The sequence below is a fragment of the Euleptes europaea genome, chromosome 7, assembly GCF_029931775.1.
Source record: "Euleptes europaea isolate rEulEur1 chromosome 7, rEulEur1.hap1, whole genome shotgun sequence".
Taxonomy (NCBI): Eukaryota; Metazoa; Chordata; class Lepidosauria; order Squamata; family Sphaerodactylidae; genus Euleptes; species Euleptes europaea.
Window position 1 is genome coordinate 51,565,587 of NC_079318.1, and position 22,950 is coordinate 51,588,536.

Genomic DNA, 22,950 nt, shown 5'->3' on the forward strand with positions numbered 1-22,950 from the left:
TCTAGTGCATTATAAACCCTACTAAGAATATTGTCGAAGGCTTTCACGGTCAGAGTTCATTGGTTCTTGTAGGTTATCCGGGCTGTGTGACCGTGGTCTTGGTATTTTCTTTCCAGCATCTGTGGCAGGCATCTTCAGAGGAGTAACACTGAAGGACAGTGTCGAGACACTGTCCTTCAGTGTTACTCCTCTGAAGATGCCTGCCACAGCTGCTGGCAAAACGTCAGGAAAGAAAATACCAAGACCATGGTCACACAGCCCGGATTACCTACAAGAACCAACCTACTATGCATGTTCACCTATGTATGCCCCACTGAATTCACAAGTGAGTGAGCACCAGGGGTGCAGCAATAATGTCAGGCCGACTTGTGTCAAAGTTCTTTTATTTTAATACAATAAAGGTTGATGATGATTAAAGATGATGATTTATTTAATATTTGAAGCTGAGACTTCAAATATTTTAACTGTGCAAAAGAATCATCCTGTGAGGGGCTTTTGACATGTTAAAGAATCACTACTCAACTGCCTTTTCACTGGGTGTGTGTTTATTTTTTTAGCAATAGAGAGTATGTTTTTTAGGCCAGAAAAGAAGATGGCCATATTTCATTTCAAATTCAGTGCTTTAAAAAAAAACAAAAAAAAACCTTGAAGGTGAGTCCATTAGTGGAACTTTCTGCTTGGCCAAAGGGTTGGTTTTACATATTTGAAGGGTCTTGCAACTGAAAGGTGGGTGTGGGAAAGGAGTTGTTTTGAATCTTGAGGGTGTGTCATTACAAATTTTGCAAGTAGAGGACCAAACAGCCAGGAATCTCAGATTTTGGTGGTTGCTGGGTTGGCTACCGTGAATACCTTGTTTTGACTGAATTGAATAAATGGGAAAAGTGAGGGCTGTGGTGACCAAAATGGAACCCCAGAGTTTACTGGTCCAAATATTAAAAGAAAAGCTGATGAAAGAGCAACGGATAGTGGGTTGGGGTTTTTGTTCTGCTTGTTGCAAAAAAAAAATTTTTGTTTTTGTTTTTCCTCTGTTTTTTTCCTCCTTTTTACACGTCTGCTCTGCATCTTTTCCAGGAGGAGGAAAGAGGATAAATCAGAAAAGGTGCTTAGTCATTAAGCAGTGTGTGTGTGTGTGTGGGGGGGGGGGTTGCAATCCTTGTAGACTTCTAGCCAAAGAGAAAGCGGGGGGGGGGGGGGGAGAGAAGCACTGCTGCTGCGGCATCTAGAAATTATCTTGGTTAGAAATACGAAATTGTTGAAAATCTGGATCAATGCAAAGTATATTTATAGTCTTGTCTCACTGAATCTTGAAAGATATACCTGATGATTTCCACTCAACTTATCTCACTGAACTAATTTGTTATATTCTGGACTAGTAAAAAGTCCAGGTATGGTAAAAATTAGGATCAGTTCCATTTGTTTTATGTAAAACACTCATTAGCTGCTTTTCTCCCTTGCGGAACTGAAGGCAGCTTACAATATTTTTATTTGTATTGGTTTATTTGTAATTACTGGTGCGCATCGGTAGTGTTTTATATACCTAAATTGAAATGGTTGGTTATGATCCGTAATTGGTTAACAAAAAAAAAAAAAAAAAAAGAAGATATAATGTAAAATGTTGTTATTGAACTTCCATACTGTTTGGGGGGGGGGAGGCGTCAATAAATTTTTATCAAGTGTGCCCAGTATTTCTGTAGAAACCATCTGGCAACCCTAACTATAGTTCAAGTCTAGAAATGGGAAGGTTGCAAAGAAGTCATCATATCAGGTGGGGCGCGTTATCAACTCTGGTTTCCCACTTACCCTCAACTTGCCATTACAGAAGGGCCACACCAAGAAATCTTCGGACTAGTGGCAAGCACTTATGTCCCACTACAGTAACAAAAGCAAAAAAGTAACTTCCCTGCCCTCACAAAATTTATAATCTAATCTCAGTAGTGAGGGAGAGGCCAAAGGGAGGGAAAAGAACAGAAATGTGTGCAAACCCCAATTACACATAAGGTCAATTCAGACCTTCAAACACACACAGGATGAACACACAAAGTGGGGAACAGGTTCCACCTCTACTGGCACCCCTGACCTCCACAGATTCAGTGGAAGGTATTAATACCGTAGAGCATGTCCTTTAAAAAAAAAAAAAAAGCAGACCTGATTGCATATACAAGAGATACACAATCCTTTGCAGTTAGAGAGGGAGGGACAGTGGTGTAACCTCCATGCATTCAGCCTCAGTGTGCCTAAGTAGGGATATACTTTGGCTTAATTTTGGTTGAGGGTGAAAGGTGTTAATCCAATCTGCTCATGCAAAAGATTTATTTTGATTTAGAAGAGAGAAAGGTGACTCTGTGCAGGTATTCATGGAGAAAAAGGAAGTATTCAAAAACAACAATAACACAGGTATTCTTAAGACTGAATACAAGTTGATCAGCTGTCAACTTGCAATAATTTTGCCATCACCTCCTATGAGACAAGTAGATGCTCTGTACATACACTAACATCTAAATGGACAGCAGATAATTGTATTCAACTGTGGCTAAGAAATATGGTCATCAACATGTATTCAAAAGTTAACACAAAAGTTAACACAATAGCCAGAGAGACCTCTTAAGTTCAGATCCAGTTTTTATCATGTTTGGTGGGAAGAAAACCAAAGTAAGAAGTGCTCCTTTCCACAGAGGTCTGAAAGAGAAACATTTGCCACACATCACTGTGCTACAAGTTCAATATCAAGGCACCAAATGTCCTTCCCAGTTTCAAGACAGAACTGCTGAGCCGCTAAAAAAAAAAGTCTTTGAAGAAGACAAAGATGAAGATGCAAGACGGATTGCCAGCACCGAACGTCTAGTCAGCAGAGACTGGTTTCTAAAGAACATAAAGCTTGAAGGTAACTTTGAAAAGAATTCAGCGCTCACAAAGTTCTTACATTTCAAGTGAGGGCTTTGGAAAGGTTCCCCAAACACTGAAGGAAAGTATTATGCCAGATGAGGAGCAAAAAGCCCTAAGCACTTCATGTACAATTATGAAAAGGCAGAATCAATACCAGTGTGTTCAAAACACAAAAGATCAAGACTTTCAAACCCTAATGAATAAAGCATTATGTAGTGTATTATGACCTGAAGGAAGGATTTTATTAAACCGTTACATAACTGCACATCCTAAGAGTGAAAATGATCTTAAGTTTCTCACAACTTTGAAAGACATCCTGGTAGAAGACTTTTCTTTTTTAGAAGAATACTTCGTTAAACAGCATTAAAGGCACTGTGGGGAAGGAACACAGTGACTCACCTTGAACGAAGTTGCTGATGGGAGACCACAGGGCAAAAGTAGGGCAGTCACTACCCTTATCTTAGTTGAAGCTTTCATGGGGGATTTCAAAGAACTACTTTAGGCATGGCCAACAGCTTGGGCAAGCCCAGTGAAACTGGTGGCTATTTCCTTGGAAAGGAAAGTCCTCAATGCCATACCACAAACTGTTTTTAAAACTGCCCTCAGCCCCAAAAGTATGACTTGCAGCATGGATAGAGAAAAACTACAAGTGAAAAACAGAGTCCAAAGCTCCATCAAACATGTAGTTCCATCAAACCTGAGAAGAATAAAAACTTGTTGAGAGAGATTTGCAGATAATCTTAGAGGGAAACTCTGGAGACTTCTTCATGAACTCTGTTTCGAGCCCATGAATGATTTTTCTTTCATCAGCAGTAGCAAAAAGCACAATAATTCTTATAAACCAACTAAGCTCTTTAATTCATTTATTTGCCCAATGTCTGTTCTTGTGCGGCAAGAAGGGACCGAAGTGAAACTAATGCCACTGGCTAAACTTGTCTTTCACACCAATGTTTCTTTTTTCGTATTCAAGGAGTCACTGAAAAATTAAGATCCTTTTCGTCATCAGCCTTCAAAATACAACCAGTTCATCCATATAACTGCTTTGTCTCAGTAATCAATATAAACAGTGGTCATAAGGAAAAACAACAGTTCTGACCATGGCACACACAAATTAAACCACTAATATACATACACAAGATGTGATTGACCTGTAGATGCACTGACACATTACAGAATCACTCATCCTACTAGGGATGGGCTGAACTCAAACAGCCAGTGGCAGAAGGTGAACATAGATCTTTGGTTTCCATATGATCATAAGACCTGGGAAAAGCAATCACAATTCATATTTTTGTAAGCAGAGGGATCAGTGTACAGGAAGCCTCTCACCTAGCTGTTTTGTGACAGCAGAAAATGAAAGCAGGTACAGACACCAGGACAAAAGCAGAATTGGAGTAAGGAAAACAATGAGCATTCTGAACACTAAGCTTCGTGCTATTTTAAAGTGCTGCTTTTAATAGAGAACTGTGCCTGTGGCAAAAAGAAGAATAAAAATGTTGCTGGGGGCAGAAAGCTGTGTAAGTATATCCAGCTATATTTAAAGCCTTCCATAACAACCTTTGTTTTTTTCCAGATTATTAAACTAAGACAAATCAGATGTTCATGACTAATATGATAGCGCATACTCATCGTGAGTTTCTGAATTACAGGAGGGCGTACTTTTAGCAACTAAAGTGTCACTCTTCTGACAGTTCACAGAGCAATAAGTACATGTGAACGGTGGAGTAGGGCCATGGATCAGTGGCAGAGCATATGTTTGACATGTAGAAGGTCCCAATCCCCAGCACCTCCAGCTACAAGGACCAGGTGGTAACTGAACTGAAAGACCACTACCTGAGACCCTGGAGAGCCCCGGCCACTCTGAGTAGACAATGCTGACTTTGACCAACGGACTGTCTGACTCAGTAAAAGGCAGCTCATGTATTCATATACAGTTGCCTCATACTAGTAGTCCACTTAGCTGCGTACTGACTACTCTGACTGGCAATGGCCGTCAAGGATCTGAGGCAGAGAAAGGCTTTTTCCTATCATCTGCTACCCAAATGTCTTTCGCTGGAGACACCAGGGTTTGAACCTGGAAGCTCCTGCCTGCAAAGAATGGCTTGACCAACGAGCTTCAGCCCTCCCCATTAACTCTGCCCTGCTCAATGGTTCTTATGTAGAAGTTTTTCATCTTATTGTATGAAGGCGGCCTCCAAAGACATGCTTGCCTCTTGCCAATAACATGAATGAGACCAAAGAAAACCTGAGCAGAAGAAATAAGCACATGAACACATTTCCTCGGTGGCAGTGGCAATCATTTGAATTTATACTAGACTGAATCAAGCTAAGCAGCAGGGGTGGGGGTGGGGGTTGTTGCTTAAATATATAATAAAGCCTCTCCAGCAACTATAAATTATCTGAACAGGCCTACTTGTCGTTTCCTTTGCCCCTGTAATGAAAGTACATGACTACTGAGTGGAAGCACAGTTGGTTTCTAAACAAGCACTATTATTATTAGCAGCAGTGACAGAACATTTGCAAACAGTTTCTTTTTCCCCCCATAAAAAAAGCTAAATCCAGCCTTCATTTCTGATTGCTCAGCTAGGCACAAGCTTCTTCACCAGCTTAGTGAAATAATGTTAAACCATCTGGTATGCTTGAAGTAGGCAGAAGCTTCTGAAGCAATTAGGGCCATGTAGCAGTCTACTAATCTAATGGCTCAGCAGTACTATGACCTGGCACAGCTGATCCCCAGTGACTCATTATGGCAATTTCCAAATTCCTGGAATGGTTCAGGCCACAACTCTGATTCCACATTTGCGACTCACCCCAACAGCCCTCCCTTGCTGCTCCTGTCAGCCTGTCTCAGCACTACCCCCCGAATGTGTAAAGGTTATCGTTTCTTTCAAAATGTCACAGGTCCTTGCATTAGTGAAATCTTATTTTTTCTTGCACAGCGGTTAAGATACTCACCTGACATTCTACGTTGCAGTAAAACGCCTGCTTACATCTTCCACATTTGGACAATCCTTCTTTCCTTAAAGAGATAAACACACCACTGTAATGTCTTCCACTGACAATGAATAATAAAAATATGCCAGGTAAATACAAATATAATAATAGGGTTTCTTCCATGAGGGATTTCCCATGATGTCTCCAACCCAGAAACTGATCAGATTCAAATTTGCTGTGAGTGTGTACTTGGGACCAATGGATGCAGATGCCTCACAGTAGTATTATTAAAAAATAATAATAAGGTGCTTGGGAGGAGGAGGTATGTTTTCCATATGTATTCTTCCATCCTAGTGAAGGGGTCGTTTTCTTCCCCATGTCCCTTTTCCCACTCTTCCTATCTGCTGTGGAACAAACAGAATTCTCATTTGCTTCTCACAGGGAGGCTGCAAGAAAGTACCCGACAAATAACAGTTCAATACTCCCTTGAAGCAGTGGAATTATTGCAGAGGCAGACATAATCTCTGGGTTACGACCTGCTAAACTAAACTAGAGTAATGGGGCTAAACCACCAAGAGAAGGCATCCATCAATTTGAACAATGCCTCTTTGATCTAGGTAACCCATGGTGAAAATACACGCCTCTGGTGTGTTGTTGTTTTCAAGTGTTTCATAAGTTTGAGAACCACTTCTTGTGGTGCATGCACTACATAGAGGCCAACACTCTGATGCCTCTCAGAGACAACTTCCACTTTGTACAAAGGAAGTGTATGTGGATTTGGTCTCACCAATATAAATATACTCCAGAAATGGGGTTTTCCCCCTCAACAAATAATCTATCCAAGATCACCATCAGCAACACTAAAAATCCAAGTTCCAGACAGAATGCTTTTATCCAAATGTTTAGAATCAAGCGGTGAAGCCCATCAACTAAATCAATTCTAAAATGTTTGCTGCTTGTTAAACCCTCTGTGCTGTGTATACTCGAGGGTTATCCTTTTTCTCTCTCTTGCACTGCAGGTGCTGGGTTAGATCAGCCAGCTGTTTTGCTCAATCTTTTGCCTTTGGTCCATGCATCTCCCATCACCCTCAGCATAACCTTTTTGGTGGTCAAAAGGACCCCCCCTTTCACTACTGGAAAAGCTGGTTGTACCCAACCTGTTGGTTTAGTGTCTGGCTACTGTGAATTAGCCCTTTGGCCTAAAGTGGTATGCCTAGGGGAGCAAGGGCCTATGACAAAACAATATTATTGCTCCTTAAAAAACTGTGGTTGTGCCTGCATTGTCAGTAGGTGGTTCCTATCAGAGATCAAAACAACACCCAGCCCCAGATGAAAGGAAGGGGCAGATTTGTCCAAAGAGACAGCAATTTGAGTTGGGTAGAAACAGAAAAAAAGCAGATAGGTACTGTCGTGAGTTGGATGAAGGACTCAGAAGTTGCAGGATCTCTCTTTCTGGGATCTAATGTGGAGTCCCAGCTCTGCTGGCCCACAGAACGACTCCTTGCCTCCACCAATGCTCTATTTGTCTACTGTCCAGGGGGCAGCTCCACCTCTGCACTCACCTGCTCCAGATGAAGAGCCAATGGAGGAGCGCCTCACCCAGGCACCGCTGAGGCAGGCAGCCCAACTAGAAACTGTAGGGAAGGGCGAAAGGGCAAGGCCATGCCTGGAAATGCACCAGCAGCAGCCAGATGCCTCAGAAGGGAGGCGGGACTAAGGCAGCAGCCTGCACATGAGAACAGGCCAGAGGAGGCTGGCAGCAGCTGGAGCCTTCTGGGGCCTGCAGGCAAGCAGACCACCCTCTTAGGAGAGGGTGGGGCAGGAGAAGGATGGGCCCAGCCAGGGAGGCCATTGGCACAGACTCCCTTCACTCACCATTGCCCCACCCCTGAAAAGCGAGCTCTGGGGGAGTCTGAGGTCAGCCCACCCCCAGGAAAGGCCAAAGGGGCAGGGCCAGACCATTCCCAAGATACCATGGCAGAGGCACCTGGCAGTAGCAAGAGTGGGAGCAGGTGAGTGCCCTCCTCACCCTAAAACTGAGGGTCTTCTTTGGCATGGCATGGAAAAAGGGGAATTCTGTCCCTGTGCAAGTGGAGGTTGACATCTACATAGAGGAAATATTACAAAAATGCCATAAGATTCTTTTACTACCTTCCAAAGGGACTAAACTTAGGCAGGCACTGCCCCGGGAACTTTTTTGCTGGTTACAGAAGTAGGTAACCAGTACATAACATGTGATCATGTTTGCAGCATTAAGTGATGTCATTATGCTACATTTCAATTGTTTAAAACTCTTTACACAGGTATAAACAACCGTATTCATATATAGACTGATGAACCATAAATATATGTTCATATTTTATGGCTGCCTCTGATGAAAATTCAGTCGAAATGCCCTTTGATTTGTTATCAAGAGATTATCTTGCAATCGATTAGCCTTTCCTCTCTTTTGGGGTGGGTTTTTTTTCCTCCTTTCTCCACTCCTGCCCCATCTTTGTTCAGTTGATTATATTCTATTTCTGACACTGAATGAGACAGCAAGCAGCTATCTTCTGAAAAATATTCCATCAAAAATCTCCAAATCAACAACAGAGTGAACCAGGGTCATGATACATCAGGCTTTTTAAAAACTAATTTGTCAATATGGTTATCCCTAAACTTCACAGCATCTTTTTATAATGTTCCACACAGTATAATTAGCTGAATCTCATAAGCACAACGGTGCTACTTGTCTCACATATTTATATCTAACATGACATATTTTATTCTTTCAGAAGCTCAATGGCTTCATTTCCCTGTCAATTTAATATTGGAATGTTTATACAAAATAATTTCAACAATCCCAGCCCCTCAAGCTTAAAAGCTGAATAGTTATTTAACATGCTGTGTTTCTAAATACTTATTTAACTTGCTGTGTTTTCTGTACCAGAGGACTTCATTTAAAACACACTTCCTTCACAGGTAGTTTTCTTTTTGGGGGGGGGGGGGTGCCCCAACTGATATAGCATGAACTTGCTTTTATAAAAACCCTTCCTCTCCATCTTTGGGACACTTCTACACATCTCGGCCACAGTGGCTGCCCTAGGGAAGTTCTCGGGCTCAATTGCAAAGCACACACTGCATTGCAGCAGATACCTATTGTACTGTACAGAATATCTGCAATGCAACACATTACACCTGAGTGCAGACAATAATCTTGGCCATACACACCATAAAATACTTTAACAGAACAATTCTACCTCTCTACAGCACAGCAAATGCTGGATTAAGTTTAAGATACTGTTATATGTTTACAACTGTAAACTAGAGGGTTCAGTTCATGCATATGTACACTTCCCTCAACAAAAAAGTATGTAGGCAAAATCACTAGTGATATAAGATGGAGGATATTGGTTAAGTCAGGTGTATATACCCATGTACCCACAGCAAGTGAGTAAGGTAATTCTGCTGAACTCCCTAACGTGTAGACAGAATATTTGTTGTGATCTACACAAACATGAATTCTATCTTTTCTGATTATGGCTCATAACAGTGCTGCAAAATTCCTTTTCTGGGAGCAAGAAGTGTCAATTCATGTTGTGTAAGAGTGCTGGTCTAGGTATTCAGTTTCCTGAAGCTTTGGATGCAAAAGATGATATTGGTTTGAACTAACCCATACATGTGCATAAAGTACTATTTCATTGCACTGATTAATTTCAGTAATAAGGACAGATGTCAATTTCCTGAAGTCATAATAAGTCAAGGGGAGAGAAACTGTTAACATTTCGTTTGGCCCATAGGGTTTTCCTTTAGTCACCATGGCTAGTAGCCCTGGATGGGCCCATTCTCCATGGATCTGTCTAATACCCTTTTATTTTATGTATGCATATATGTATTTATTTATTTATTCATTCATTTGATTTTTAACTTACCCTTTCCTGACCAAGTCAGGAAAGCCATCCTTTAAAGCCATCTATGTTTGTGACCATCGCTACATCCACCGGCAGTGAATCCTACAATTTTGCAATTCATTGCGTAAAGAAGCACTTCCTTTTGTGTCTTCTAACTCTTGGCCAACAATTTCATTGAGTGCTCCTGCCAGTTACCTTTTTTCTAAACTAATCTGTCCCAGACTCCTTAGCCTTCCCCAATAGGAATGGTGCTCCAACTCCTTATCATATTGGTTGCTCTCTTCTGTACTTTTTCTAGCTCTGCAATTTCCTTTTTGTGATATGGCAAATAGAACTATATGGTATCCCAAATGAGGCTGCACCATAAATCTATTCAAGAGCCACGCTATACTGGCCATTTCATTTTTAATCACTTTCCTAATAATTCCTAGCCTGGAGCTGGTCGATTTCATCACTACTATATGCTGAGTTGACGTTTACATGGTTTTCCACTACAACCCCAAGATCTCTTTCACTCTCAGTGTTTGCTAGTTCAGATTCTATCATCACATATTTAAAGTTACCAACACTGAACTTCATTTGCCACACTGTCACTCACTCACTCAATTTAGAGAGATTCCTCTGTAGGTCTTTATTATCTGCCTTGGTTTTCACCACCTGGAATAATTTGGTATCATCCATGAACTTAGCCACTACACTGCTTTCCCTCAATTCCACGCAGATAAAGGCAGATCTGTGACTTCCTTCTTGCAATGGAGGGAAGTAAGAAGCAGGGTCCCATAAGGACTGGTATTGGGACTATTGCTATTTAATTTGTTCCTAAAGTGGCAACAGTCCCAATACCAACCCTTGTGGGTCTCTGCTGCTCACTTCTCTCTACTGCAAGAAGGAAGACACAGACCTGAAAAAATCTGACAGGCAAGTAACACTATGGCTTGGTCAAAAGACTTTATAAGCAATGGAAGCCTCAGGCTTCAACCTTCACACACACTCAACATACCTGGAATCTTTTAATCTGGATCAAGACCTATAAGCATCATTTGGATATGAACCTAGTCTCCCACATGGTCTGTCCCTATGTTTCTGAAGTAGATAGATCATAGGTCATTTACCTTAGTTCATACTAACCCATCCTATGACTAGTTGTGGTCTTTCTCAGTGAGCCCATATGCTTGGGTGCAGCACAAACTTGTCTTGTTCATTATAACCTCACAGCTGTAGCCCATAATATAGTCCTTCATTCTTGATGCAACCTGCCTTAATTCTCACCTGTCACTCAGATGCAGTAATGTCAGCTGCCAACTTCGGATCAAAGCAACCATAATCCCATTTTTCTGGCCTCACTCTCACTGTTTTTAGATCCTGGGAGGAGGAAACTCACAATCATCAAAAGTGTGCAAAACTTATTAAATTATTTTAGTCCAGTAAAAGTTATTTTGATCTTATAATTTCTTACAACTAGGTTGTTGTAACAAAGAATAACTTCCATTGGAAAATAAATAACTTGGGCAGTCAATAATTTACCAAGAAGCACCATGACTGATTCCATATCTGGACACAGCAGCTTACAGTAATACTTATAATATACATTGCCCCAGTGGTGGGAGAATTCTACCAATAAATGTCAAGAAGAAAATTAGTTTTCTTTAAATTGTACAATATATCACCTGAACTGTCCCTAGAAGCCAAAATGACTGAGACTATCATATTTTGGTCACATTATGAGAAGGCACAACTCACTGGAAAAGACAATAATGCTAGGAAAAGTTAAAGGCAGCAGGAAAAAAGGAAGACCCAGCATGAGATGGATTGACTCTATTAAGGAAGCCATGGCACTCAGTTTGCCAGACCTGAGCAAGGCTGCTAATGATAGGACATTTTGGGGGACACTGGTTCATAGGGTTGCCATGAGTTGGAAGTGACTTGACGGCACTCATACACACAATATATCAATTTATCTTCTGATATATATGCTTAGTAGGGGAAGCATTTATAACAACCAAAAGTATTTTTAATTCTTAATGCTTCCCCAGAGATGACAATGATACCATGTTTCCTATGCTTTCACATGTCATTTCCTTCACTCCTTATGGTATATTACATGGTGTAAGAAACAACCATCTGGTTATACCTCACTTAACAAAGGCTGTCAGTATGCTGCAATTCCTCAAGAGCATAGAAAAGTGAGCACAGAATGTGGTAATGTGCAGAGGGCTTCCTGAGGATTTCAGATGTCTTGTTAAAAAACAAAGCATAACAGAAAACTAACTTTATAGTTCATATCCTACAAAGATGCGCATGAAAGTATTTGGGCAATCCCGGCCAAACTGTCAGAAAAATAAGTTTCGCTTCAGTGTGTTAGCCCCCTCCATCCGTACTTTTGTGAATTCACTTTAGGTTGGGGCATAGAGAGTTTCATTGTCCCATCCTACTGAAAGTAATGTATTTATGTACCATTTTATTGGTTTTGGTTATATCAGTATTTTGTACAAGCATGTTTATAGATTAATACAGTTATTATTATCATCACGAGAAATAGATTTTGTCGAATCATTGACCTTGTATTTACGTGGAGCTGTGTGCTGATCATTTTCCCTTCCTTCCCTCCCATGTAGCAGAGGTAGCCAAAAGAAAGTTAGGCAAAAGAGCAAAAGTAGACTAAACTGGCCAAAATAAGAGAGACTGTGCAATATTATTATTGTATAATAATAAATGAATTCATCACCACCAAAAATAAATTCAATTCCACACTGAGACAAAGTATACACAACCATAACCTACTTCACAGGATTGTTGTACAGATAAAACATAGGAGAGGAGAACAATGTAACCCACTTTAGGTCCCCATAGGGAAGAAAGGCGGGGTGTAAATGAAGTAAATCAACAAACCAACTATGACGTCAGAAGAACCAAATAATGTACTCTCTACACTCAAATATGGCATGCCTTTTCTTGATATCATCCCTGACCATAAATAATTATGGACCCGTCTTGGTTTCAGCATTACTATTTTGTGAAGTGTTACCAACATGGGGACTTCACAGAGTTTACAGTGGAACGGAGGCCTAAACGTGACCTCAATAAATAAGCGATAATAAATGAACAAGAAATAATAAATATATTGACTAACATTATTAGCTACAGAGACCTACCTGTTTGAAACTGGAAGCCTCAAACCACAGCACAGCGCTTAAGCTGCTGTGAATGGGACAAGAGCCTTCGCCAGTACAGGCTGCTCAATTTTGAGATTCTCATTGGCAAACAATAGAAAAGTTCCCTAAAATTTCATGTGCCGATTTAAAAGGCCCACTGGAAATGTAGCGAAATGGAAGTAACAGCAACTGACTTCTAAGCCTCACTCATTCTTCCACATCAAAGAAGACGTTAATGTACACTAAAAATAAAAGTGGATTTCAAGACCCAACAGTGTGGTTTTATGCAGATCCACCAAAGTGCATTTCTATCAGTGAGTTTAGGCCTACCTCACTCTGCCTAGGACTCATCTGGATTAAGCATCTGGTTTCTGTCGCATGGCAGGATTATGGCCATGCTTGGCCCAGCAGTGCTTCAGGACTCCTTCGCTGCATCCATGCATTTGCTGATGGGGAAAAAGGGAACTACCCATATTTACTCAAAAGGAAGAAAACACTGAATGTAAAGTGACCCCCTCAAAATGTATTATGCAAAAAAAAAAGTGCTGTTACTGGGTCCTCCCTCTCTGCCCTCTGGCGCTCCATGGAGGGGAGTGGCATTGAGGGGTGGTTGCATTGGCAGGTGGTGGTTGGCTTCTCCTGTGTGCCACTCAGAGGGAAATCATCAAGTCCTCCTGCCTGATTGGTGGGTGCTGCCAGGGTTCTTGCTCTGCAATCTGTGCCTTGCAGAGGGGCATGTGCTGTTTGTTCCCCTATATAACGTCCATAGTGATTGGACCAGCACCACCACTATTATATTGGTGACTAGCTGCCACCACTAAAGCAGCGCTCAGGACCAGGCTGCCTGTGAACCATTAGCTCATGTACATACCAGATAAGAGGAAGACAAACAACAACTACCATGTTATTTGGGGAGGGATAGAGAGAAAGAGATTTCAGATTTAGTAGCCATACTTCCAACGCCCATGGTATCCATATTTCTGCAGATTCCTTTTAGCCCCCACCCCACCATGCCTGACAGTCAAATTCATTTTACCGAAACTATACTCCCAAGCAAGGGCTGCATTTCTAAAATTACAGCCAGTACAGTGCAGTGACTAGAACGATGGACTAGCTGCCAAGACCCAGGTTCAAATTCCTATTCGTCCAGGAAACTCATGGAGCGGCCTTGTCCTAGATACCCTATCACCATCCTACCTCACTCAAAGGATTATTGTGAAGATGAACTAGAAATGGAAAGACGCTTGTACACCTCCGCTCCCAAAAGCAAGGGTGGGATAAAACTATATAAGGTAATGAGAGGTGACAGATTTCTAAAGTTTGCCTGGAAACCTAAAGGCACAGACTCAGTGGTCAACTGATTCTGCATCAGCTCAAAGGTAATTTGCTGTCACTTAATGAAGCCCAGGACTGAAGTAAACTAAAGACAGATTTCAGGCCTATACTTTGTGAGACCTGAATCAAAGGCCATTTATGCATGGGAGGTTTTGCCTTGGATTTGCATTGCCACTCTCTAGATGCACATTTTCCCCATCCGAATTCTTCAAATTCAACAATAAGCCCCCATGCAGAGTTTTGAGAATTCAGATGGGGAAAATGTACATCTAGAGAGCGGCAAATCCAAGGCAAAACCTCCCGTGCATAAACGGCCAAAGCAAACTCTCTCTCTCTAAAACCATTCTGTATCCCAGACCCCAGTGTCACTGGGCCTGCGGTCACTTTTGGAATTTCCAGGTGGGCGCCACCACAAAATGGTTTTAATGGGGTACCGGGGCAAATCACAACCTGCTGAGAGGTTGCAAGCCAAGCATCCTCCCATAATTAGGGCTGCCAACATCCAGGTGGTGGCTGGAGATCTCCTGCTATTACAACTCATCTCCAGCCGTTAGGGAATAGTTCACCTGGAGAAAATGGCTGTTTTGGTAATTGGACTCCATGGAATCGAAGTTCCTCCCCTCTCCAAACCCTGCCCTCCTCAGCTCCCCCCCCCAAAAAAAATCTCCAGGAGCTGGCAACCCTACCCATTAATGGAAGCAACTGTTTCTCCCAGCAGGCACAAAGCTGATGCCCCCTGGCTTCTTATGAAACACCTCCTACTCCAGGGAGCAGAGGCAAGACAGGGCTAGGACTGGCTTTTTGCACTGGGGAAAAAGGAACCACATCAGCACGCACCACATGGGGTGGTGGTAGCTGCACCCCCATAAACCTTTACCATGTCTCCTTTTTAATGCCCACAATGTAGTAAAGAGCAGTAAGAGAATCAAAGCCTCAGTCTACACCTTGTCTGGTGCTGAAAGGACCACTACAGGCCGCCATGATTTTGGGGTACCTTTAACAGCTCTAGGACACCCTACACTCAACAGTAGAAAAGAGCAAGAGTCCAGTAGCACCTGAAAGACGAACAAAAATATTTTCTGGCAGGGTAGGAGCTTTCGTGAGCCACAGCTGTGAGCTGTGGCTCACGAAAGCTCCTACCCTGCCAGAAAATATTTTTGTTCGTCTTTAAGGTGCTACTGGACTCCTGCTCTTTTCTACTACTGCAAATCTGAAGAAGTGAGCTGTGGCTCACGAAAGCTCCTACCCTGCCAGAAAATATTTTTGTTCGTCTTTAAGGTGCTACTGGACTCCTGCTCTTTTCTACTACTGCAAATCTGAAGAAGTGAGCTGTGGCTCACGAAAGCTCCTACCCTGCCAGAAAATATTTTTGTTCGTCTTTAAGGTGCTACTGGACTCCTGCTCTTTTCTACTACTGCAAATCTGAAGAAGTGAGCTGTGGCTCACGAAAGCTCCTACCCTGCCAGAAAATATTCTTGTTAGTCTTTCAGGTGCTACTGGACTCTTGCCCTTTTCTACTACTGCAGACAGACTAACACTGTGAGTTACATTCAACAGGTTCGGCTTCTGCTAACATGGGGGGGGGGGAAATGCAGCGAATGGTTCAGCCTGCTGGCTTGCTGTTTCTCGTGCAGATGCTAAATGCTACAGCCCTCGTGTCCGAGATAAAAGGAGGGGCTACCCTAGGCCAAAGCCTACCCCAATCTACGTGGGTTCAGGGAGGAGATGGAAGGGGGGGGATTCGAGTTAAAAGCGCATAATATCGCCCTAAGGCGCCCCCCCCTTTTTTTGGGTCTTCCTCCAATGGAAAGCAACCACCCGGAAGCCCCGCGCCTTTCCCAGGGCCGCGGCCCGGGCGGTGCTAGGACCCAGCGGGGATCCCGGCGCCCAGGCCGCAGAGGCTCGGCCTTTCCCCTCCCCGACAGGGCCGGCCGGGCGGTACCTGGCGAAGCAGCACTCGCAGTGGTTGCCCCTCTCGTTGACGGTCAGCACGCAGGTGTAGGCCGGGCAGGAGAAGAGCAGCTCGCCCACGGCGAAGCGGCGCGACGCCCGCAGCCCCCGGCCCCGGCCCGGGCTCTGGAACCGCTCCAGCCCCGACTCGCAGCGGGCCCCCGAGCGCATCTCGGCCGCCTTCGCAGGAGCTCCGTCGGCGCTATTAATGGAACTCTCCCGTTGCTATTAATGGGACGCGCTCAGCCGCCGCGCCCGGCCCCAGCCAGACCCCGCAGCACTTACATGGGCATGGGCAACAGCCGCCGCCGGCTCCCTGGGAAAAGCGCGCCGGGAGCCCGCTGGGTCCTAGAGCCCACGCGGGCAGGCAGGGCGCGCGCGCTGAGCGGCGAGCCAAGCGCCGCGGTGGCTCCAGGGTTGCCGCAAAAGGGAGGCCCGTAGGGAGCGGCGAAGACTTTGAGCTGCCCGCGAACCTGGGGGGGGGGGGTTGGGGAGCCGTGGAGGGAAAGGGGCTGGAGAAGTCGGCCCGTTAATGCACGGGAGGTTTTGCCTTGGATTTGCCATTCTTTAGATGCACGTTTTTCCCATCCAGATTCTCAAAACTCTGCATGGGGGTTATTGGCCATTTATGAATGGGAGGTTTTGCCTTGGATTTGCCACTCTTTACATGCACATTTTCCCCATCCAAATTCTCAAAACTCTGCATGGGGGGTTATTGGCCATTTATGAATGGGAGGTTTTGCTTTTGATTTGCCACTCTTTAGATGCACGTTTTCCCCATCCAAATTCTCAAAACTCTGCATGGGGGGTTATTTGCCACTTATGAATGGGAGGTTTTGCCTTGGATTTGCCACTCTTTACATGCACATTTTCCCCATCCAAATTCTCAAAACTGCATGGGGGGTTATTGGCCATTTATGAATGGGAGGTTTTGCTTTTGATTTGCCACTCTTTAGATGCACGTTTTCCCCATCCAAATTCTCAAAACTCTGCATGGGGGGTTATTTGCCACTTATGAATGGGAGGTTTTGCCTTGGATTTGCCGCTCTTTAGATGCACGTTTTCCCCATCCAGATTCTCAAAACTCTGCATGGGGGGTTATTGGCCATTTATGAATGGGAGGTTTTGCCTTGGATTTGCCACTCTTTAGATGCACGTTTTTCCCATCCAAATTCTCGAAACTCCACAATAAGCCCCCGTGCAGAGTTCGGAGAATTCAGATGGGGGAAATGTACATCTAGAAAGTGGCAAATCCAAGGCAAAACCTCCCATTCATAAATGGGCATAATAGTAATAAGGATAACCAAGGCCAGTCGTTTTTGTGCCCTGGGCAAGGCTAACTGTGCCCCCACCACCACCATTGCTAACCCCCTTTCAAAAGCAGATGTCTTGTAGAAAAAATAAAAGCACAAAACTTTGTATATAAAGACATTATAATTAATTATATTCCATAGCACCGTTGTGGTACTTACCTTAAAATAAAAAATATAAATTGTCAGTTGCATTCCCCCCCCCAAGAAACTAATCTGTTTAAAACTGTGCCCCTCGGGCCAGTTCTGCGCCCCTCTGAGGCTTGCGTCCTAGGCGACCGCCTAGTTCGCCTAATGGTAGCACCAGCCCTGGAATAGCCTTATGGCAAAGAGTTAAGGGGTGCCTGGTTTAAAATCACATTTCCACTGTGAACTCACCGGGTGGCCAGATCACTGTAACCACTACGCCTCCTCCCAGTTTCAATGAGGGATAATTATTAAACCATCCCTTGTGAGTTCAGTCTAATATTGGCCCATTACATCCTTGGATAGCCCGTTCAAGTCTCTTGGCATCCTTGGCTCCCGTTATTGCCTGTTATGGGCCTTCAGTTGTTTCCGGTGGATATTCTTCTTGTTTATGTATTTTCTCCCCAATGAGGGCCCAAAGCAGCTTACAACAACTTGTTTGTCCCTCTTCCGTTTTAATACATCCCTAGTAACACGACTCATTTGCGGTGGCACTGTTTCCTATGTATCACGTCACCAATTCTAATGCAGTGTTCTGGCATTAACCAAGTCCATAACCTAACCCTAACAATTTATTCTTTCAGAGTCCTTCTCTGCCCTAATTGTGCATAAGGAATAAGCTTTGGCCAAATATTAGAGTAAGTGAACATCTATTTAGGACTTTCAAGATCTTCATGTATAGGTGGTGGGAGAACTGGCCTTTTATTTCTTTAATATGTGGAGAAAACATACCCGTGTGTAGCAATAATTCCTTGAGCAGGATGCAGAAATCTCCAGTCAGCCAGATTTTATTATTTTATTAGAAGATTTATATCCTGCCTTTACTCTTGGTTCAAAGCTTCTTACAATAACAGCTAAAACATCCCTAGCTAAAATGAAAGGTAACACAGCAAACTCCAACTCCCTGCAAATCCCTACAATTCTCCCATAGACTTTAAAGTTGAACAATTCTCAGCAACCAGTGTTATATTAATAAAACTGTAACTAAAACGGGGGGTGGGGGTCTATTCAAAGATTTTTTTGAATAAAGTTAATTTCAGAAATCCTACAGTGAGGGGGCTAAATGCAACTCCTGGAGGAGTTCCTGAGTCCAGGCACAACCACAATGAAGGCCTTTGTACAAGTCTCCAGCAAATCTTCATGAGCCATTGTGGATTCCTGCAGGAGAGTCCTCTCATGGGATCTCAAAACAAAGGCAGATACATATTCAATTATTGTCTTTTTATCCCACCATTCTTTCAAGCAGCTCAGATTAGCATGCACTATTCTCCCTTATGTTTTACAACAACTTGAGATTAGGTTGAGAGAGAACGGACTGGCTAAAGATTACCAGTTTTAATGGCAAGTAGAGGTCTCTCTAGGCCTGTTCCAACACTTCACTATACAGCACCGGCTCTCAGTATAGGGCTTTACATTTCAAAATGTGGTATTGGGCTTGGAACCAAAGTGGGAGCCAAAATGAGCATCACATGTTCTTTGCAGCAAACCCCACCTAGCATTCTGGCAGCTGCATCCTCAAGCAGTTGAATGCCATTCTCCACCAGATCGTTTTCAAAGACAGCCACATGTAGAGTGTAGAAATCCAATCTGCATGTTTCCAAGGCATGAGTGACAGCGGCCCCAAGTTGCCTTCCCCAGAAAAAGCCACAACCTAAGGTGTCAAAAGTACACCTAGCCATATACAGCATCTGTTTATTTAGGGGCAGAGATGAGTCCAGGAACACTCCTGGAATGCAACCGTGCTCTTTCCGGGATAGTACACCTCCATCCAGAACAAGTTCTGCACCTGTTCCTCTGTCAGATCTCCATCCAATCCAATCCCATTTTGTTCTGGATTAAGTTCAGTTTTTCAGTTCATCCAACCTCCAGCACTGCCGCTGCCTCCCTGGTTTGAAAGGAGGGCTAGAACTGAGTATTATCTGTGTACTGATGACCATTGACTCCATGATCTCTGCAGTAGTTTCATGGGGAATGAGAGGCTTGAGGAAACCAATGGGCCAGTTGCTAAGGGGCAGAACAGAACTGCCCCCCACAACAAGGTCTTTTTTTCTGGAATGTGTGGTTATGTTCTAAGTCAAGGCACTGAAACTACAATGTGGACATGCTTTTCAGAACACAAATGCATGCAAAACTAGTCTTGATTTTAATCAAACCACAGCAAAAGATGAAATTATTCGCAGGAGGAAAATATGAAACGAATCATGGAAAAATCTGAACATGTTAGACGCCCCTCATGAGTGTAAGCAGAGGGCATTCTATATTTGCAGAAGGTTGCCTGAGGGCATGAGAAGAAAGATTTAATAAGTAAGTACTACTGAAGTGTAAAGTAATATGAGGGCATAGCTCAAAATCACTGACTTGCATTAATGCAGAATGGGGCTTCTGAAATGTTGGAGCAAGAATCTGCAAGTTATTTATTTATTGGAAAGGTATTATTGCCCTATTTTTACATGATGTCAAAGTGTATAGTGTGTGTGTGTAAAGTGCTGTCAAGTCACAGCTGACCTATGGCGACTCCGTAGGGTTTTCAAGGCAAGAGAGTTACAGAGGTGGTTTGCCATTGCCTTCCTCTGCACAGCAACCCTGGAATTCCTTGGTGGTCTCCAATCCAAATACTTACCAGGGGTGACCCTGCTTAGCTTCCAAGATCTGATGAGACTGGGCTAGCCTGGGTCACCCAGGTCAGGGAAAAGTGTATAACAGTAAATAAAGTTCTATAATACACAGAACTGGTACAAGAATAGAACATTCACTTGAACTCAGTTCAAGCTACACGCATGTCTTTTGCCCCCAAAACACCCAGAACTCACAATACCTTCTACAGATGCTGTAACTGTAAATCAATCAGCAAATGTCCATTGGAATAAAACTGCTCCACAAAGTCTGTGGAGCCTAACCAAAGAAGGCACTTTATTTACCTGCCTTTCTCACTGAGACTCAAGGCAGATAACAAAATATAAAAACCAAGTAGCATATCCATTGAATAATGCAATAGGACTAGGATTTCAAAAGGCAACAAAAACAGTATGCAATATAACATACATTCATAACAATGCAGAGATGGGTTGCAGAAGTAGGAGACAATTTAGTAAGAAAAAGAGAATACATACAATAAGCACTGCACCAGATTACATCCCTCTTTCCTTTATACAACAAGTGCCCTCCTGAACCATTCAATTATACTACAATCCTATTTCCTTATAAAAATGCTACCCTGAACTTCTCTGTTTTATACAGTCTGTGGAATGATAGAAGTGTAGGAACCTTCCTAATAGGGCTGTTGAATTTAAAAAAATTCGGTATAGTTCAGATTTGGCCAAATTCGGCCCGTTTAGATTCGGGATATGCCGAAGTCCGAACTCCCCCACTTCGGATCCATTCAATTCGGCAGGAATTCAAAGTTCGGAAACAAAATTCGGCCGAATAAAGCCATTAAAAACACAATCGCGCCTTTCCGCGGCTCTGGGGGGGCATTTTTGGGGGTAGAGGTCCCAAACTTTCAGCAGAGCTTCAAAGGACGTTTATTGAAAGACTCCCCAAGTTTTGTAAAGATTGGGTCAGGGGGGGCTGAGATATGGGCCCTGAAAGGAGTCCCCCCACCCTTAATGTGCATCTCTCAGCAGAGCTTGCCGCCCACACACAAAGCTCCCAGCCCCGACAACAGTTTGCAAAGCAACACAACCTTGTAAAACAACACCTTTGCAACAGGGAAAACCAGAAGACACACAACTGAAACCTCCCCCCTCAAACCAGGGAGCGAGAGACTCGAGGGGGAACACACACCCCAGGCAGAATTGACGAAAGCCCCCTTTGGCTTCCCCCCCCACCCACAGAAACTGCTCCCTCCCCACACACACACAGACTCTGCTTTCCCCCCCACACACACACATACACAGGAGAAAAATTATAGATTAAAGCCCCCAAAGGGGTCTTACTGTGGCTGTCTTCTGTTCCATCAGGAGGGGCTGGGGAGAACTTGTAATCCAAGATGATTCCAATTAGGCACGGGACGTTTTGCTCTGGAGAAGATGCACACAGGATCGGCTGATCCATTCATCCCAATAGGGGAAAGGGGAAAGCCCATATCTCGGGACCCCCTGACCCAATGTTCACAAAACTTGGGTGGTCTCTTAAGAACACTGGTCTGAAACTCCTCTCAAAGTTTGGGATCTGCACCCCCAAAAATGCGCCCCCTGCAGCCACGGAAAGAGAAAAGGGGGGGAGGCGATATTTCTGCCCCCACTGAACCCATCTTTACAAAACTTGGGTGGTATCTTAAGAATAATTGTCTGAAGCTATGCTGAAAGTTTGGGGGCTATATCCCCAAAAAAGCGCCCCCTGCAGCCACATAAATGGAAAAGGGGGGAGGGAAAAGGGGGAGAGCCCATATCTCGAGACCCCCTGACCCAATGTTTACAAAACTTGGGGGGTATCTTAAGAAGCTTTATCTGAAGCTCCACTGAAAGTTTGGGGTCTGTACCCCCAAAAATGCGCCCCCTGCAGCCATGGTAAGAAAAGGGGGGAGCCCATATCTCGGGACCCCCTGACCCAATGTTTACAAAACTTGGGGGGTATCTTAAGAAGCTTCATCTGAAGCTCCACTGAAAGTTTTGTGTCTGTACCCCCAAAAATATGCCTCCTGCAGCCACAGAAAGGAGCAAATGTGCACAAGCACCCCCACACACACACACGAGGATTTCGCTCGCTCTCTCCCTGGCCGGGCCGCACATCAGCTGATTCCTCCAGTACTCAATCCTGACTGATTGGCCAGAAGAAGACCCAGCTTGGCCACCGATTGGCCGGGGGAGGAGAATGCTGCTTACTGACGGTTATGCTGCTTACTGACGGCCCCAAATTTGCCGGATTTATTCGCGAACTCCCGAACTCGCTGAATTCGCCCCCCCTGGTTGCCCGCCAGTTTTGAGTTCGGTTCCTCCCGAACTAAAAACCACCGAATCAGGGGAAATTCGGCTGATTTTCAGTTCGGGCCGAACCGAATCAACAGCCCTACTTCCTAACTTCCCCAGGCAGGCTATTCCTCAAGATAGAGTCCATACCAAAGAATGCACAGGTATGGGCAGTTGCTGATCTTACCTATTTGCATAGTGGTACCTTCAGAAGACTTTGCTTGGATGAATGAAGCTGCCACAGCCAAGCCTAACAGGAGAGTCAGTCCTATACATATGTGCATCCAAAGCCATAAAGGGCATTTTAAGTGATGGCTAGTACCTTGAATTGAACCGTTAACTGGTTGGTAACCAATGGAGTAATTGCAGAATAGTTATAATATGCACACTCCACCAAGCTCCT

The 22,950-nt window shown here is 43.8% G+C and overlaps 1 protein-coding gene across 1 annotated transcript in view; it reads right to left on the minus strand.

The window, feature by feature from the left end:
• SMYD2 (SET and MYND domain containing 2) overlaps positions 1-16,315 on the minus strand; it is a 51,059-nt gene extending 34,744 nt beyond the window's left edge. The window contains exons 1-2 of the mRNA XM_056853075.1: positions 16,137-16,315; positions 5,839-5,902 (exon numbers count right to left, since the gene is read on the minus strand). Coding sequence (XP_056709053.1) covers positions 5,839-5,902; positions 16,137-16,315 — 243 coding nt within the window. The remainder of the gene's footprint in view (positions 1-5,838; positions 5,903-16,136) is intronic.
• Positions 16,316-22,950: the final 6,635 nt, after the last annotated feature.